This window comes from Gopherus flavomarginatus, chromosome 1 (genome assembly GCF_025201925.1).
Source record: "Gopherus flavomarginatus isolate rGopFla2 chromosome 1, rGopFla2.mat.asm, whole genome shotgun sequence".
Classification (NCBI taxonomy): Eukaryota; Metazoa; Chordata; order Testudines; family Testudinidae; genus Gopherus; species Gopherus flavomarginatus.
In genome coordinates, this window is record NC_066617.1 from 267961008 (window position 1) to 267980146 (window position 19139).

Here is a 19139-nt window from a genome sequence, read left to right on the forward strand (position 1 = left end):
ACTGATAAATGAAATTGTTTTTAATTGTTCATTTTATAAAGGTAACTTCTGTTCACCTTTCACTACACTTGCCTACACTGTAACTTCTGTTCCATATTGTAATTCAAACCCCATTTTAAAACACTCACTCCATTTTGTAAAAGCTTCCTCCAACCTTCATTTTTGCAAACCCTGCTGTAATCTTAGTTTAGTTTAGTTTAGATGTGTGAATGAGGTATGTATGAATGATGGAATCAACCTCCAGCCCCAGCCTGTCCTGATGAGATAAAGTTCAAATACCAACGGCTGAAGAACTAGACAACAGCCCTAAACAAAGTAAGAAGCATCCACCCTAAAAAGAAAAGGACAACAGAACAACAGAAGGAAGATCAAAGCCAGGTCCAAGGCTGAAAGGCACGCCTGCAATTGATGGGTGATCAATCTAAACCCAAAGGCAGCGTGACACAGCAAGACCTATAGACTTTGAATCCAAACTAAAAGCCTATAAAAAAAGAAGGGTGAGATGACAGACTCTGGGTAACATTCTGCTGCCAACATGGAAGGACATCAGTGCCTGCCCAACAGAGATCCTGCTCAGCCTTGTGCCCAGCTCTCCTGGCCAGTTAGCTGCCACAAGCTACGAACCCAAGCTGCTAAATCAAGCCATGAACTTAAGCTATCTTCAGGACTGGTAACTATGCAGCAGCTGCAGAATACCTGATGAATGTGGATGTGTGTGTGTGAATGTGTGTGTGTGTGTATAGGTATTAGGTATAATGTGAATGTGTGTGTGTGTGTGTGTGTGTGTGTGTGTGTGTGTGTGTGTGTATTTAATAGGTATAATGTGTGTGTATAAGAATTAAGATATTAGTTATTAGTCATAAATTGTTATCAAAATAAATGTGGCATCTTTGCCTTGTCCCCTTTAATAAGATCCTGCTCGTTTTTACTGGTCTAATATAATTGGTACAACACTAGGTGTTCTGCAGTTTCTTCTCTCTTCAAGGTCTCTGATCCCACTACAAAGTCTAGCCTGCTGTCTGTCGCCATTATATATGATTTGGTCAGCTCATCAACTTAATTCACTCACTGATTCAGCCAATCAGCTTTTGGAGATTAGCATATGCTAATTTAAGTCATGTGTACCAACATATGATACTCAGGCTCAGCCAATCAGCATCTAGGATTTAGTGTATGCTAATTTCAGATTCGCATATGCTAATTATGTCACATGTACCAACATGTGTAATAGCTCTGCCTCCTCACTGGAAGTCCCATGTATTCCTAAGGGCTATAATGTATCCCTATGGAATTTTGCTGAGTCGAGTCATTCTCCATTGCGTTACAGGAAGTGAAATTATTACGCCATAGGTAACGGATCCCTACAGTCTTAGAAATGGAATCTTCCACTACATCACCCTATAGCCACTATTAATGGATTTTCTAATGTAAACTACTATTAATTTTTATCTAATTAAAGATTTATTCTTAAAACTAATTACTAATCTAAGCATCTCAAAGGATCCTAACACTACCACAGTTCTTTCCATGTCTAATTAAGCAAGTTATAATTTTCTGATTTTAAACCCCATTCTCAGGTTTTTCTGGTAATTGGAACAACTGAGGCAAAATCTTTTATCACAGAAGCAAGTACTCTTCTCTTAGTTAAGTCAGGCAAAAAGGGCTCATGGAGGGCATCAGAAGTGGCGCCACACCGTACATCAAGCCACAGATCACTTTGAGGAAAACAGACATGCTCATCAGACTGAAAAGCTACGAAGGTGGAAAGAAAGGGCACAATAGTCCAGCCAACAACTAAGTCTCCTCCAAGATTACAACCATCACTTCTGTGGGAAAATCTTCAGGGCACAAATTGGGCTCCTCAGCCACTTAAAAACCCACCAACAAACCCCCTTGGCAGAATCATCCTTGTATCAAGGGATATCCGAAGATTAGACGCAGTATTTGGAGTAGGTCAGCCATGTTCAGTCTGAGCAAAATAGATTTATCCTTTCAGTTCTGATTCAACACTTGCTGATGTCAAAATTACCATCTCAAAACTGGCTAAAAACATGTAGCACCAAGTTAGGAAAGAGTGATATAAAACCAACAGAAAACTGTTATTTAGCCCTCAGGAGAGAAAGTCCCTAGAAAGTTACAATGTGGAGTCACTGGAAAAGGTTTTAATGGACTCAGTGTTCCATAACAGCAAATGTTGAGAATGAGCTGTCACAAGATCCGGCAGCTGACCCTGTCTTGTTAGGGAAACCCCGCAGAATGCTAGAGAAAATGCCGGGAGATTTCCATAGCTGGTTTTTCCTTGTGTTGTATTAGGTGCTAATTTCCTTGTGTTGTATTAAGTGCTGTATTAGTTGTTCCCTCCAAGAGGCTTTATAACAGTGCTGAATAAATGTATTTTGATCACAGATTACTCTCACACTGTTATTATATGTACTGATTATTTATAAATCATACGAAAATGTGGTAGGTGCTAGACACAGAATAAGACAGGTTTCTACTCTGTAGAGCTTAATAATAATAATTTGAGATATACCTATCTCACAGAACTGGAAGGGACCCTGAAAGGTCATCAAGTCCAGCCCCCTGCCTTCACTAGCAGGACCAAAGTACTGATTTTGCCCCAGATCCCTAAGTGGCCCCCTGAAGGATTGGTTTAGCAGGCCAATTCTCAAACCACTGAGCTATTCCTCCTCACCTAAATACTCAACATACATAGCAGAACAAAAGAATGAGAGAAAGAAGAAACACAATTTTAAAAAGAAATTTATGATTTTCATTATCTGCTTTTTTGTTCCTGGTAGCTTACTTCATTATAATTACTATGTAACCTATATCTGTGTGCTCTGGTATTTTTTAAAAAAAGAAACGGTTACTAACCTTCTAGTAACTGTTGTTCTTCGAGATGTGTTGCTCATGGCCATTCTAATTAGGTGCACGTGCCACGTGCACGGCAGCTGGAAGATATTTCCCCTTGCAGGATGGATCAGGTTGGCCTGGGTGCCCTCTGGGGTCACACCTTCATGGCACTCAATATAGGGCCCTGCCAACCCACCACCCCTTCAGTTCCTTCTTGCTGGCTGCTCTGACAGAGGGGTAGGAGAGTGGGTATTGGAATGGACATGAGCAACACATCTCGAAGAACAACAGTTACAAGAATGTTAGAAACCGTTTCTTCTTCTACAAAGACATGTCTATGCTCGGTCTCATGAAAATAAAAGCCTTGAGCCAACACTGAACAAAACTACACACTCATTGCACTCATCAAGCCAATAAAGTGATGGATAGACAAACAAGGAGGGGAGTGTTACCAGAAGTTTTCACTTGCTTGAATCCTGTACAGATTGCAGCACCCTGGATAGAGATACTGACAATCAGAAGGGGGGCGGGGTTTGAGAAACATCATGAACAATTCAGCTCTCCCAATTAGCATTACAATGGTAGTGATAGCATCAGAGTGTTTTAGTTTGTAGGGAACAGTAGTTAGTTTTAGACTAGATGCTTTAAGTAAGTTATAATTAATGATAGTTTATAGTTAAAATATCCCAAATAATGCACACGTTGACTTTCTACTGACTTCTCAAGATGGAGGACTAGCTATGATTTCAGAATGGAAGCTGATTGGCTGAACAAGGTGCCATGCACACAGGGAGTTTGAAAGGTCAACCAATCAGACTGAATATAAGACTGGTCAAAAGTAGGCTTGGTGTGGTGGTTGAGAGGGAGAAAGAGTGGAGAAAAGCGGGACGAGAACAGAAGATCGAGAAGACAACCAGGGAGGCAGTAGTGCAGACTGGAGACAATTACAATACCATCCAGGAACAGACAGATCAGAAGGAACCCTGACGATCAGAGGGATTGAGAAAAGAATGAGTTAGTCTGATTCCTTGGCTGTTTTTAAAGGCTGCTTGTGTGTGTCTGTCAATAAAGCTGGATGCCTGCTTCTGAGGCCTGGTCCATACTACGTGTTTAAACCGAATTTAGCAGCGTTAAACCGATTTAACTCTGCACCCGTCCACACAACGAGGTCCTTTATATTGATATAAAGGGCTCTTTAAACCGATTGCGGTACTCCTCCCCAACGAGAGGATTAGCGCTGAAATTGGTATTGCAATGTCGGATTAGGGTTAGTGTGGCCGCAAATCGATAGTATTGGCCTCTGGGCGGTATCCCACAGTGCACCATTGTGACCGCTCTGGACAGCAATCTGAACTCGGAGGTACTGGCCAGCTAGGCAGGAAAAGCCCCAAGAACTTTTGAATTTCATTTTCTGTTTGCCCAGCATGGAGCTCTGATCAGCACGGGTGGCGATGCAGTTCCAAATCCAAAAAGAGCTCCAGCATGGACCGTATGGGGGATACTGGATCTGATCGCTGTATGGGGAGACAAATATGTTCTATCAGAGCTCCGTTACAGAAAAAGAAATGACAAAGCATTTGAAAAAATCTCCAGGCTATGATAGACAGAGGCCACAGCACAGTGCAGTGCTGTGTGACAAGCATAACGGAAAGCCAAAGAATCAAATGGATGCTCATGGAGGGAGGGAGGGAGGGGGTACTGAGGACTCTAACTATCCCACAGTCCCCGCAGTCTCCAAAAAGCATTTGCATTCTTGGCTGAGCTCCCAATGCCTGAAGGGTCAAAAACATTTTCCCGGGTGTTTCAGGGTATATGTCGTCAATTTACACCCTTCCCACCCCACTGAAAGAACAGGGAAAAAAAAGTCTCGCCTTTTTTCAATGTCACCCTATGTCTACTGCATGCTACTGGTAGATGGGGTGCAGCAGTACTGAACACCAGCATCCCCTTCCCAGTGGTGGATGGTACAATATGACTGCTATCCATCGTCATCATCAGCCCGTGAGTGCTCCTGGCTGGCCTCAGTGAGGTTGGCCGGGGGCGCCTGGGTAAAAATGGGAATGACTCCTGGTCATTCCCGGCAGATGGTACAGAACTGCTGGTAACCGTCTTCATCATAGCAGCTGGAGGCTGAGCTCCATCAGCCCCCGCCCCACCCCCTTTCATGTCTAAAGAAAAGATTCTGTACTGCCTGGACTATCATAGCAGCAGGAGGCTGGGCTCCTCTCCCCCGCCACCCTTTAACGTCCTGCCTGGACTATCATAGCAGCTGGAGGCTTCCTCTCCCTCATTTTATCTCACTAAAAAGTCAGTGTTTCTTCTTCCTGCATTCTTTATTACTTCATCACACAAATGGGGGGATACTGCCACGGTAGCCCAGGATGGTTGGGGGAGGAGGGAAGCAACGAGTGGGGTTGTTGCAGGGGCACCCCCTAGAATGGCATGCAGCTCATCATTTCTGCGGGATCTCTGGGGCTCTGACCCGGAGCAGCTGTGCTCTCTGGTTCTCTAGTACACTTGCCCCATATTCTAGGCAGGACTATTTTTAGACAAAACATAAAGAAGGGAATGACCTGGGGAGTCATTCCCATTTTTGTCCATGCACCCCCAGCCGACCTCAGCAAGGCCAGCCAGGAGCACCCATGACAGCAGCAGACGCTACAGAATGACTGATAACCGTCACCTCATCGCCAATTTACAATGGCATGGCAGATGGTGCAATAGGATGGTAACCGTCTCTGCTACCTTGCGAAGGCAAATGAATGCTGCTTGTAGTACTGCAGTACCATGTCTGTCAGCAGCATCCAGTACACATACGGTGACAGTGACAAAAGGCAAAATGGCCTCCACGGTTGCCATGGTATGGCGTCTGCCAGGGCAATCAAGTGAAAAAGGGCGCAAAATGATTGTCTGCCATTGCTTTCCACAGAGGAAGGATTGAGTGACGACATTTACCCAGAATCACCTGCGACACTGTTTTTGCATTGGGATCTCAATTCAGAATTCCAATGGGCGGGGGAGACTGCGGGAACTATGGGATAGCTATGGGATAGCTACCCACAGTGCAATGCTCTGGAAATCGACGCTAGCCTCGGTACATGGACGCACACCGCCGAATGAATGTGCTTAGTGTGGCCACGTATACTCAACTTTATACAATCTGTTTTACAAAACCACTTTATGTAAAATCAGAATAATCCCATAGTGTAGACGTATCCATAAGTGTGACCAGCCTCACCCCATCCTGTGAGCAGCTGGCCCCTGCTTGCAAAATGGTAATTGTTAATTGTTCAATGTTTCTTTAATGCTGTGTTGCAGTGCTGTTTTATGCATATGCATTAGATATTTGTTTGTTACATTGTAATCTTTGTTGTATAATGTTATACTGGAGACCTTATGCATATAAATAAAAAGTTCAGTGTGCACGAACTCGCAACAGTGTATTTGTCTCAGTCTGTGCAGTCCAGGGGTAGGCAACCTGCAGCACGCAAGCTGATTTTCAATGGCACTCCCACTGCCTCGATCCTGGCCACCGGTCCAGGGGCTCTGCATTTTAATTTAATTTTAAATGAAGCTTCTTGAACATTTTAAAAACCTTAATTGCTTTACATACAACAATAGTTTAGTTATGTATTATAGACTTATAGAAAAAGACCTTCTAAAAACATTTAAATATATTACCGGCACACAAAACCTTAAATTAGAGCGAAGAAATGAAGACTTGGCACACCACTTCTGAAAGGTTGCTGATCCCTGGTATAGTCTCTTGTACCTCCTAAATATATGATTTTGAACACTAATCTAATTGTGCCTTATTACTTATGATAGAAAAAATGTACAATGTATAATAGGTAAAGCAAGAAAAAAAATTACAATGTTTCTTGCTTTACTTATTATACTTTGTAATTTTTTTTCTTTCTTGTGTTACTGAATATACTGTAATCACCTAATTTTTCCCTCAATAAATAAGATTTTGTTTTTGAAGTACTATTGCTTGTATGTCTATTCTTGATGAGAGGGCTCTATCTGTGCCCTTTCAAGGGTTAGCAGAATTAGCCTGCTCTGGGGAGTCCTCTGCGAGTCGGAGACAAACCCCCTGCTAATACTCTGGCAATTCATTTAGGGCAGATCATCACTTTTCTTTCCCATTGGATAGACAAGCCAGTACTGGGTTACCTTAAGTCCAAATAGGGGGGTAACAAATTGGCGTCCCTGGGTAGGCTCATGCTAGATTATCTATCTGGATGTTAACAGTATGGCACTCCCTACTGGAAACAAAAAGCAGCAGCTTGTCTATCTATTATGAAGCTGGTCATCTCAGATGCAAAAGAGGAAAAAAGAATAAATCATTTAGCCTGCAGAAGACAAAATCATGTACTAAAGAAAGAACTGAAAGCCAGCAGAGGAGTCATAACAGCAATAAAGTTCCTAGAGTGGTGAAATCAGATGAAGAAGATATGGGCCCTCCTTGCTATGATGATAATCCCAAAGAGTCTACTCCAGAATTTTAGTCCACCGAGGGAAGAGCCAGAATATCAAAGGCCACCTCCTGTAGCTCCAATTATTACCTCCACAGTAACCAAAACTACCACCAATGGAAACAGGAGAGAGTGTAAAGGAAAGACCCTATATCTCTGAGCAAATTAGAGCTCTAGGAAAATCCATGAGTCCTTTGAACAAGAACACAGTGAACGGATGGCTAGCTAAAACAACAGGGATACCTGGATTAACAGGAAATGATCTCTGCGTTAATAAAAGAGTGCATACATTCAGATGAATTTTCTGGGCTTCCTTATGATATCCAGGGAGGAGAAGAAGGTGATACTGGTAGAGAAATCTTGAAGCTTTTCTTTCCTGGAGAAGATCCAGTGGCATGGTTTCATAAGGAAAAGCAACGATCAAAGGAAAGACGAACCATAGCTAGAAAGAATTTATTATACAAACATACAGGAATCATCCCATTAGGATATCAACTGATATATGATTCCCCACAGTATAAAAGAGCATTAATACTAGGATTTGATCCAATGATCAGAATGGCAATGGTCTCTGATGATCCTCCACATACCCCTCTCCACATTACAGAAGATAAAGTGAAAAGACTATATGAAATACAGTGGGAAACAATGCCACCTCTGAAATTACTTCAGAAAAGAAAACCTGAGAAAGTATCAGTAATAACCTTTTCTAATAATCGCCCCAGAGGACAAGGAAATCAACAAAGTCAGCAAAATAGAGAAAGAATAAAGCAAGAAGGAAATAGGAACAGAAAATTCGTTCCTCATGAATCAACAAAAGGAGATCCAGGAAGAAATCGGTTATGTGGAGAATTGCTGCAGAATGACCCTAAAAACAAATTCATGGGCTTCCTACAAAACAAACTACTTTGAAGACTGCTGAATCATAAAAGGAGCATGCTGACGGCTCCACCTCACCCTCCAAATCAAGCGTAGGGAGGCCGAGCGCCCCCCCCCCATCTCCCCAATGTTGGGAAAAGAAAATCATGCTAAGGTAGTGGCACATTTACAAGCAGATGACTGGGGGATACCCACTGTGTATATGGAGTTGAATAGGGGAGCATTCAGACAGAATATGTTAATAGACTCAGATGCCTCATTTTCTTCAGTTAGTACAAAGGATAGGAATTTATTTGGACCTCCTGTAATAGTCAGGAAGCTGCAAGGATTTAATGAAGCAATGAGTAGAGTGCCATTTAGTGCTCCAGTTCATTTTCAATTAGGGAGGAAGAAAAAGGTAAAGAACAGTTTGGAATGATGAATTTAGATGGCGATGGAATAATTGGCGTTGATGTATTAGGTAAGCTTGGAGGTAACAGTAGATTTGGTAAATTATTGTGGGAAATACTGACAATAAGGCCAGAACAATAGATCTACCAATTGTTATTGAGGCAGGATATAGATTAGCTGCTATCAAAGCAGAAGAAATAAAATGGGCTGATTGGCCAACAGAGGTTCTGGAAATAGCACAAAGTATAAGGAAGTCTGGACAACCAATAAGGCAGAATGTGGAAAAATAGAAGCAGAAGTCTTGATCACCGGACCAGATCCCCCACTTCAAAGACAATATAAATATCCTAAGGAGGCAGAACGTAGTTTAATGAAAACTATCCAAGGGCTTTTAGAATAAGGTGGTATTGTTGAACCACGGAATACCAATAATGCAGCTATTTGGCCAGTTTTAAAGGCAGATAGTAAAACTTGAAGACTATCGATCTTAGGCCTCTTAATAAAGTGACTCCAATGACAGCTCCAGTAGTGGCAAAGTATCCCAAAGTAATTGCCTCCATTATCATAGGAGTATGATGGTTCACTGTTTCAAATTTAGCCAATGCATTCTTTGCAATTCCTTTGCATCTGGACTCCTGGTACAAGTTTGCCTGTACATTCCAAGGAAGCCCATTTTATTTTTGTCAACCTCCACAAGGTTTCCGTAACAGCCCTATCTGCCATAGGCATGTGAACAAATATGGGATAACATGCCTAATAAGGATATCATATTATATGTACATGACAGCCTTATAAACACAAAAACTAAGTAAGAGAATTTAGAAATTTAGAAAGAATTAGATCATGTATTACAGAAAATAAAGGAAACAGGGTTTAAGGTTAGTCCAGAAAAAGCTCAGATATGCCAGCAGCAAGTAAACTACGTAGGAGTAACATCAGGACAAAAGGGACGATCACCAGATAACAATGAGTAGAATTATTGCAAAAATTACCAGCCCCCAGTGGTATAACTACTTTAAGATAGTTTTTGGGTATGACAAATTTGTCAAGAGAATTATGCAGAGAAAGCCAGCCCACTGTCTAAGTTATTTTAAAAGGGAAATGACTGCGAAAGGGGATTAGAACAGCAGAAAGCATTAGCAAAAGCTCCATACTGTAGACAAGCTGACTCACCCCGTGGCACCTCCTGCTGGTGATTTCTGGGAATTAGCTCGTTCCAGCTGCAGAGCGTCCTCTGCAGGCCAGTGATCCACCTGTCCTCTGGCCCCTGTGTCCCTCCCTGGACCCCGGTGCCCCTTTAACTGGGGTGCTGCCCCTTGGCAATACCCCAGCAGTTCTGGGTCTCCCCCTCCCAGGGGAACCCCCAACCCACTATCCCCACCTCGCCTCAGTATCAGGCTACTGCCAGTCATCATCTAGCCCACATGCCCTGGGGCAGACTGCAATATCAGCCTACTCATCACTTGCAAGATTTGGTTTGGACCTGCTGCCTTGGCCTACCCCGGGCTGCCCTCTGCAACTCCCAGTACCCCTTGGCCTTCTGTTAGGCCACAGCCTGGGACTTTCCAGGCTGGAGCTCCCCAGCTCCTCAGCCTTTTCCCAGTCCTGCTCCACTCAGGTACCCTGCTCAGGTCCCTGCAGCCAAGTCCATCTCCCTCTATAAACGGAGAGAGACTGTTCGGGCTTCTGGCTCACAGCCTCTTATAGGGGCCAGCTGGGCCTAACTAGGGCATGGCCACAGCTGAGCCTACTTTTCCCAATCAGCCCAGGCTTCTTGCCCCAGCCACAGCCCTCTCCTGGGCTGTTTTAAGCCCTTCAGGGCAGGAGCAGGGGACCACCCTGCTACACATACCCCAAAGTAGGACAACCTTTTATGCTCCAATTGACTACCACCAGTACTGGAATGAGTAGCGTATTACGACCAGACCACGAAACAGGTCTTCAACCACTGGCATATGTCTCTAAAGTCCTGAAGTGAGTGGAACAAGAATTTATTCCTTGTGAGAAAGAGGTATTTGCCTTGGCTTGGGTTTTGCAACATCGAGTGTATTTAGTAGGATTATCCCCAATGCTTCTTAAGACATCACATTCACCCGTGAAATATATATTAACAGAAAAAAATTAATGATGGACATGTTTCTAGTCCCAGATTAGCAAAATGGACATTAGCCCTGCTAAATAAAAATGTAACAATGGAAAAGGTCCCAAGTTTATCAACAGTTCCATATGGTCTTATAATTGAAGGAGAATAGCATCAATGTCCCCTACCAGAAATGGACCAGTACTGGGATACCTTAAGTCCAAACAGTGGAGAAACACCATTATCAACTGTCCTACTTATCCCACACCTGCCTTTACTTCCCCTGCAAATTAGCCTCTCTTATAGGAAAGAAATGCTGCTTTTAAATTCATATGCTTAATATATCCCACACTATGATTTTCTTAAACAAAGATACTTTAAAAAAAAAAAGCAGATACAATCCATACAACAGCAGACATATTATGGACTCAGTCATAAAGGTGTCATTCAGGAAACTTCAGTGGGGCTATTCTGCTGAGTGAGAGAAGCAGGAATAGTCCCTCAGAGGATAAACTCTTCAAGACTAAGAACAGGGACATTCCCAAAACAAACAACTGACAAAAGTAGAAAACAAATTTTATTGGATGAAGAAAATTGTCTAAAAGTCTCCAGTTTTTTGATTAACAAAAGCAGCAGACCACAAAAAACCCTGCATTCCATGACAAGAGTTCATGTCAACAAAATTAATCCTTGGGCACATCATTTGTATATAGAATGTTATAACTGCTAAAATGTTTTTGGGCAAAGTTATATTAGTCCAAATATAGGTGCTTTACATGGAAACCTGAAAAAATATAAATTGTTTGCTGACAGATATGCTGTTGGGACTGCTAGCATTTTTTGGTACTTAATAATGTCACCTCTCATAGAAAAATTAACAAGTAAAAACACTAAGAAATTGGGAGACACAATGAAGGAAAAAACAGCCAACAGGCCAAAGTGTGTTCAGCCTGGTTATCAGCAAATTCAACTTCATTTTTATTTAAGAAGCCTGTGGAAAATGAAGTGAATTCAATGCTCACAAAAATGCTGTAGTCAGAAGTCAACTACTTTATCTACATAACAGGCAGAGGAGGGGTAACAGCACAAGCCCACCCTACCGTTGTGCCTCAAGCCTGACCCAGAGTAATGTCATTTTCCCTGTACAATCAATCAATCTCAGGCTTTTCAGATACAATAGCACTAATTGGTACCAGTTGGCAAATTATTATTATTTTAAGGGACATGAACACTAGTCCACTAGGAATTAGACTGAGACCATCCACTCAGTTAAGTTTGACAAGTTTTTTGTATTACAATATTTCTAATTGAAAATGGCAGCCTTACTGAATTTAAAAGAAAAATAAAATGTTAAAAAGGAAGGAAATGTCTACATTTTTATCTTTATATAGTATGCAGAATAATCAATCACTTTGGAAAGTCATAAGATACAAAGTTTCATGCTTTGAATACTTTTCAATGCTGTTTGTTTACATAAATGGCTTTAACCACAATTTGTTCTTTTGTTTTCACGGTCCCAAATGCAGTTCAATTATTTGAAGTAACAGTTTGCTTATTACATTTACTCTGATTACAAAGTACAATAATCTGTGCTTATTTGTTAGTTTACACGTCTGATGTTACCCAACACAAACATACAGTATTTAAATGAGATTGCATTTTATACCATTTCTATTCATATGTACTCTAGGCGTAATAAACTCCTACTATGTCTTAGCAAAACTTTAGTACATCAGCTGTGCTGTACTAAAGTTAATTTCTATCATTCCCATCATAATCAGTATAACTCTGATATCCACTGTTCCTCCTCCCATGAAGATTATACATCTTCTTCCACATGGATTCTTGATGGAAACCCGCACTGAAAGATCTACCCAGATGTCCATGCTGTTTCTTGGTGATATTGTCTTCGCTTTCAGATTTGGCAATTCCCTGTGCTTGTGGTTGCATATCTCGTCTAATGTTTCCAAATGGGAAGTTCCAAGGATCAAACCTTTGCCAGTTAAGTCTCTGAAAAGCAATGATACAATGCAGGTTTCCTCCTACCTGACAAAGGTAAAAAGTGTTTTGTTAAAAAGTGTGCAGAGAAAAAGTATTTAAGCATTGTCAGGGCCGGCGCTTCCATTAGGCGACCCTAGGCGGTCGCCTAGGGCACCAGAATTCGGGGTGGAGGGCGGCATTTTGTGCACTCCTCACAGGGCACACGGGAGCTTCCGGTTCCGCTCTCGTTGCGCCGTTGAAGAAGGACCCTTCTGCCAACGTGCCACGGAAAACAGCGGCAGGCAACTGAGCAACTGAATGACTGCCGCTGTCACCTGCGGCATTTTGGCAACAGGGTCCTTCTTCAGCAACGCGATGGGAGTGGAACCGGAAGCTCCCGCGCACCCCGGGGGGAGCGCACAAAGTGCCACCCCCCAAATTCGGCCTAGAGCGCCAGAAACTCTGGCGCTGCTCCTGAGTATTATTTATGAAAATATTTTGAATATTTATATAACAAACTGCTTTAGTTTACTTTCTTCAACTCTTTTACTAGTTCCCTTCCTAATCTTCTACACAATACTTAAGTTTCCCTGTCTAGCATTCACAAGACAGCATAACCCAGCTTCTGCCTACCTTTGTTAGCCTTTACACTCTCCACCCAAAATGCACAACCACCACAGTGTTTCTGTCCTCTTTCTACTCATTTTCAGATTTTCTTCCATGCACCCTTCCTTGCACCTAGAAGAGAGGGTTACTCACCTTGTGCAGTAACTGCGGTTCTTTGAGGTATGTGCCCCTGTGTGTGCTCCACTTCAGGTGTGGGTACATCCCAACGCCATTGATCGGAGATTTTCGGTAACAGTGCTCAGACAGAACATGCATGCGCAGTAGCTGTCTTGAAGCGCCGTTGGAGTCTCCTTTAGTGCATGCACGGCCTGACCCCCTCAGTTCCTTCTCTAACGTAGAGTCCTTGTATCGAACTCCAAATTAGAGGGGAGGAGACTGGGTAGTGGAGCACTCACAGGGACACACATGTTGAAGAACCTCAAGGTGAGTAACCTTCTTTTCTTCTTCAAGTGCTGTCCCTGTGGGTGCTCCACAGGTGACTGTAGAGTAGCATCCACAAAGGAGGGCTCTGAAGTTACTTGCATAGTGGAGGAGAGAAACATTAGGCCTAGTATGGCATCAGCTCTTGAGGCTTATAAAACTGCATAGGTGGTTAGTGAACGTATGTTCTGAGGCCCACGTAGCAGATCTCTGAAATGGATACATTATTTAGAAATTCAATGGATGCTGCCATGGATCATGTAGATACCGCAATGGATCTGACACCCATTGAGGGTTCTGTCTTATACGTTTCATAACATAAGCAAATGCAGCTCGAGATCCACTTAAATAGTCTATGTTAGGATACAGCAGAGCTCTTGGATCATTCCGTCATCGAGATGAAGAGCCTTGGGGACTTGCAGAAAAACGTTGTTTTGTCCATATAAAAGGCTATAGCTCGTTGCACATCAAGGGTATGTGACATGGCCGCCTGTGTGTTTCTGTGTGGTTTAGGATAGAATGTAGGGACGTGAATAGGTTGATATGGAAGGTTGAAGCTATTTTAGGGAGGAATTCTGGGTGGGGCCACAACATGATCTTGTCTTTAAAAAAGATTGTGTATGGCGGGTTGGCCATTAGTGCACTTTTCTGACTCACCCTGCTAGTGGATGTGACGTGTGCAATAGGGAGCAGGTAGTGAGTGGTTCAAAGGGTAGTCTCATAAGACCTTTGAGAACTAGATCTGGGTCCCATGTGGGCACAGGTGAGTGTACTTCAGGTAGAGATTCTGAAGATCAATAAGAAAATGTTTTCTGGTCGCATGTGCAAATACCGAGAATCCATCAATCTTGCAATGGAAAGTGGTGACTGCTGTGAGATGTACTTTAATAGAGCTCGTGGACAGTCTGGAATTCTTTATCTCTAAGAGGTATTCTAGGACGAGCCACAGCAGTGTAGCATTGGGAGTGAACTGTTTGTCCTGACTCCATATGGAAATCTTTTCCATTTTTGAACATAAGTACTGCGTGTGGATGTACATCTGCTGTTCAATAACATGTGTTTGACTTGTTCCAAACAGGTTAACTCGTTGCTAGAACCATGGAGGAGCCATGCTTTCATATGGAGTTTCTCCAGATTTGGATGGAGGCTCTGACTGTTAGCCCCAGCATGGCCCAGACAAACCTGGTACCCGTACCTGTTACGCATGACTGCACTCCATGAACTCTCCCATTGAGATCAGATCTGATCTCAGAAGCTATCAGTATGATATTGGCATTTTCATCCTGTATCTTGTGCAGGACTCTGGGGATTAGTGGGATTGGCAGGAATGCATACAAGAGCATGTTGTTCCATGTAAATAGGAAAGCATACCTTAAAGATTAAGGTCCTAATCTCGTCCTCAAACAGAACAGAGGGCATTTGTGATTCTGAGATGTGACAAATAGGTCAATGGTGGGAAAACTCATCGTTGGAAAATCTGTTGTAAGACTGTGGGATTCGTTTTCCATTTGTTTTCCTGTCAGAACCTTCTGCTTAGAGTGTCCACTGTGGTATTTTGGCATCCATAAAGGTATGAGGCTGAGATGTCGATGTGGTGATGGATACACCAATTCCATAGTTTCATGGCCTCGGTGCATAAGGAGTGAGATTGTGCCCCCCCTTGTCTGTTGATGTAGAACATGCATGCAATATTGTCTGTCATCACTCGTACTGTCTCGTTGCTTATGAGCAGAAGAAAATGGAGGCAGGCACTCCATACCACTCTGAGTTCCAGTAAGTTGATATGGAGGTGTGTCACCGTTGGTGACCACTTACCTTGGATTGTGTGATGATCCAGATGTGCACCCTCAAAGTAGGAGGCATCTGTTGTGATTATAATTGAGGGTCGTGCTTGATGAAAGGGGATCCCTGAACAGTGATTCTTTGGTCCTGTCCACCACTGAAGGGATTCTAGCACTTTGGGAGGTGGTCTTACCAATTGTTTAGTCTGTGTTTGATGGGTTTGTATACTGAACCCAGCCAGCCTTGGAGACAGCACATGTGGAGTCCAGCATGTTTTACCACACATGTGGTGGCGGCCATGTGTCCGAATAGTTGTAGATGGGTTCCTGCCATGATTTGTGGGCAGATGGAGACGGTGTCTATGAGATTCTTTATAGTTATAAATCTGGTTCAAGGTAGAAACACTCTGACTTGAACTGAATGAAGGTAAACTCCAATGAAGTCCAGTTGTTTTGCGGGTATCAGTGTCGACTTTTGCGTGTTCAGTTGCAGCCCTAATTTTTGGAAGAGGGTGATAGTTAGGTAATTTTTTTGTCTGTGCCTGATTTGGGCCTTTCAGGACACAGTCATCTAGGTCTGGGAAGAATATGATCCCTTGCTTGCGCAGGTGTGTTGCTACGACCACAAGGGTTTTGGAGAATACCCTTGGTCCAGTGGACAGTCCAAAGGGGAGTAACCTATATTGGAAATGGTCATGTCCAACTGTGAATCAGAGGAATCATCTGTAAGCTGGGTGTATGGTAACATGGAAATATAAATCTTGTAAATTGAGGGCTGAAAACCAGTCCCCCTGTTCCAGCACTGGGATTACTGTGCCTAACGTGACCATCTTGAATTTGTGGGAGCATATGAATTTGTTGAGTTTCTGTACGTCTAGTATGCGTCGCCATCCTCCATTTTTCTTCTGGGTCAAAAAATAGTGGGAACAGAAACCCTTCCCTCTGTATTGTGTAGGTACTGGTTCCACAGAACCTAGATGTAGTAGATGATTTATTTCCTGCCTTAAGAGGTGCTCACGAGAAGGGTTCCTGAAGAGGGACAGGGAAGGGGGTAGGATGGGGATCAAGAAATAAAGGGGATGGCATAGCCTGACCTTATGATTTCTAAGACCCAGCAATCTTGCATGATGCACTCCCATGCATAGTGGAAGTGTTTCAATTGGTGGCTAAATGGCCAAATGGCACAGAGGTGAGGGGGAGGTCATTCAGACCCTCGACCAACCTTTCAAAACCATTGCTTATTAGGTGGTGATTGTAATGCTGCTTGTTGAGGTTGTGAGGGTTGGCACCTCGGAGGTCTATTTCTCTGTCTGTTGGACTCATATGGTCTGGACAGTAGATGGTTGAACTGTGACTCTCTGGCATGGTGGTAAGGCTGGTAGCACTCTCTCTTAGTAGAGGTGTGTAGCTGTCCAGTCACATGTGAGTCTTTCATAAAGCAGAGTACCTCATTGGTCTTAGATGAGAACAATTTATCTCTGTCAAAGGGGAGGTCTTTCACCTTAATTTGCAGCTCTTTTGGGATGCTAGATGACAGCAGCCAAGGTGTTCTGTGCATTACAATAGCTGTGGCATGTGCTGCCATACTGGAAACCTCCAGGGAAGCTTGTAGGGCAGTCCTGGCAACCAGTTGTCCCTCAGTGAGCAATGTCTTGAATTGTGCTCTTTTACCTTGAGGAAGGTCAGTCATAAACTCACATAACTTCTGGCAATTGTCAATCATATTTCACCAGAAGGTGTAGACCTTTCATCCTAAGAGCTTTAGTCTCTTGTGGTCTTTGTCCTCAAGTGTGGATCTGGACTGGGGTTGTTTGAAGTGGGTTGAGTGGGTTGTTTGGAGTGGGTGGGAAAAGAGAAAGTCCATTCCCTTTGCCAGCACAGAGTATTTTCTATCAGCTCATTTGCATGTGGGAGGGCTGGTGTCTGCCATACCATTTCAGCGGGTTCCAGAATTGCATCATCTATGGGCAGTGCAATTTTTGAGGATGAGGAAGGTTGTGAGATTTTAAGCAGCTTATATTGGTTTTCCTGGACCTCCTCCAATGGGATGTCCTGGCTTAGTGCGATTCTTTTACAGAGGTCTTGAAATTGTTTTAAGTCATCTGCCACTGTAGGTGGAGGTGGCATGATGGCCTTATTGGAGGAAGAAGAAGAGTTATGCGTTGGTGACACATTCTCAGGGCCTGTTTCTTCCTCTGGCTCCTCTGTAGTCTCTTATAAGGCTACAGATGATGTAGCCACTGGAGATAATGGAGGAGACTGAAGTTCACGTCCGGGTGGCGATGAGGTTCTGACATAGTGGGCTTTGTATGCTGCCCACAGATTCTATGGTGACCACTGCATGGGAAAAGCCATGGAGGGACACATCTATGGTTGTCTGTACAATGGATATGGTGGTTGACCATGATGGCTTTTAGATCTCAGTGTACCCCCAACAGGTCTGTGGTGAGTCAGGGAAGAGTGTTATGGGGAGAAGACTCCTCCACCCCGGTCCTCATCGCTCTCACTGGGTACCAACGGTGCCATAGGGGAAGTGGGCTGCCTAATGACACTCCTTCTGGACAATCCATTGGCGCCATGGAGTGCTGATTGGGACACCATGATATGGAAATTGCTGCAGTGCTGGTGGATGCAGTAGTGAGGGTTTAGTTGCAACTGAAAGGTGTGCAGCCATCTCGTGGCTATATTTTGTAAGTGCCAGTGGGCCCATCGCGGCACCATCAGTCGGTGCCAGCAGAGGCGGTGGTGACGAGCATGGCAGTGGCGCAGATTTTGTGGCTGGCACCGGAGGTAGCGGCAAGGTTGGTGCTGTGTCCTCTGCGTGTGCTAGCATAGTGGGTGCCATGGAGGAGACATGGCTGTGCCTATGTCTTGACTCTCTGCCCTTTGCTTTGGGCTCAACGGCATGGTCCGTGACAGAGGTGCTGGGGGAGTCATAAGTGCTGATTTCGGGGTCGTTGGCACCGAGGGGAAATGACCTCACAGGGGACTGTTTCTTTTTATGCAGATCCCTCTACGGAGAGGTCGATGCTCACTTTCTCTTTACATGAGAGGACAGACGTGCTCTTCGTCAGTTCCGACAACGTAAGCGAGCACTTCGGGGGAGGTTTTGGTTGGTCCTTTTCTGTACCTGGCTGGAGTGACTTCTCCATGAGAATCATTTTGAGGCAGAGGTCCCGGTGGCGTCAGGCTCTCACCTTCAGGTTGTTACAGTGAACGCACTTTTGGAGTACGTGTGATTCACCCAGACATCTCACTCAGAGGGAGTGTCCATCAGATCGTAGCATTGTTTCTCAGCAGGAGCTGCATCTTTTAAAGCCAGGTGAGATCAGCATGTTTCGAGGCGTGCTCCAAAAGGAGCAGGGAATGGGAGAAAAAACTTTAAAAAAACCAAAAACTAACTGCTAATTAAGCTAACTAGGAACTATAATAAACTTATCTAAGGTATCTAACTACTATTTTTCTTTCTTTTCTATCTGCAGGGGAAGAAGCTGCCACGAGCTCATCTTCAGCAGAGGACGGTTGAGAAGGAACTGAGGAGGTCGGACCATGAGCATACTAAACAAGACTCCAACGCGCGTCCCGACCGAGCACTGCTACCGAAAACCTTCGATCAATGATGCCGGGATGCACCGACACCTGAAGTAG

General features: G+C 43.7%; 1 protein-coding gene across 1 annotated transcript in view; it reads right to left on the minus strand.

Moving 5' to 3' along the window:
• The window catches only part of BIVM (basic, immunoglobulin-like variable motif containing), an 82857-nt gene that overhangs the window by 45587 nt on the left and 18131 nt on the right, over positions 1 to 19139 (minus strand). The window contains exon 11 of the mRNA XM_050937535.1: positions 12439 to 12729. Coding sequence (XP_050793492.1) covers positions 12439 to 12729 — 291 coding nt within the window. The remainder of the gene's footprint in view (positions 1 to 12438; positions 12730 to 19139) is intronic.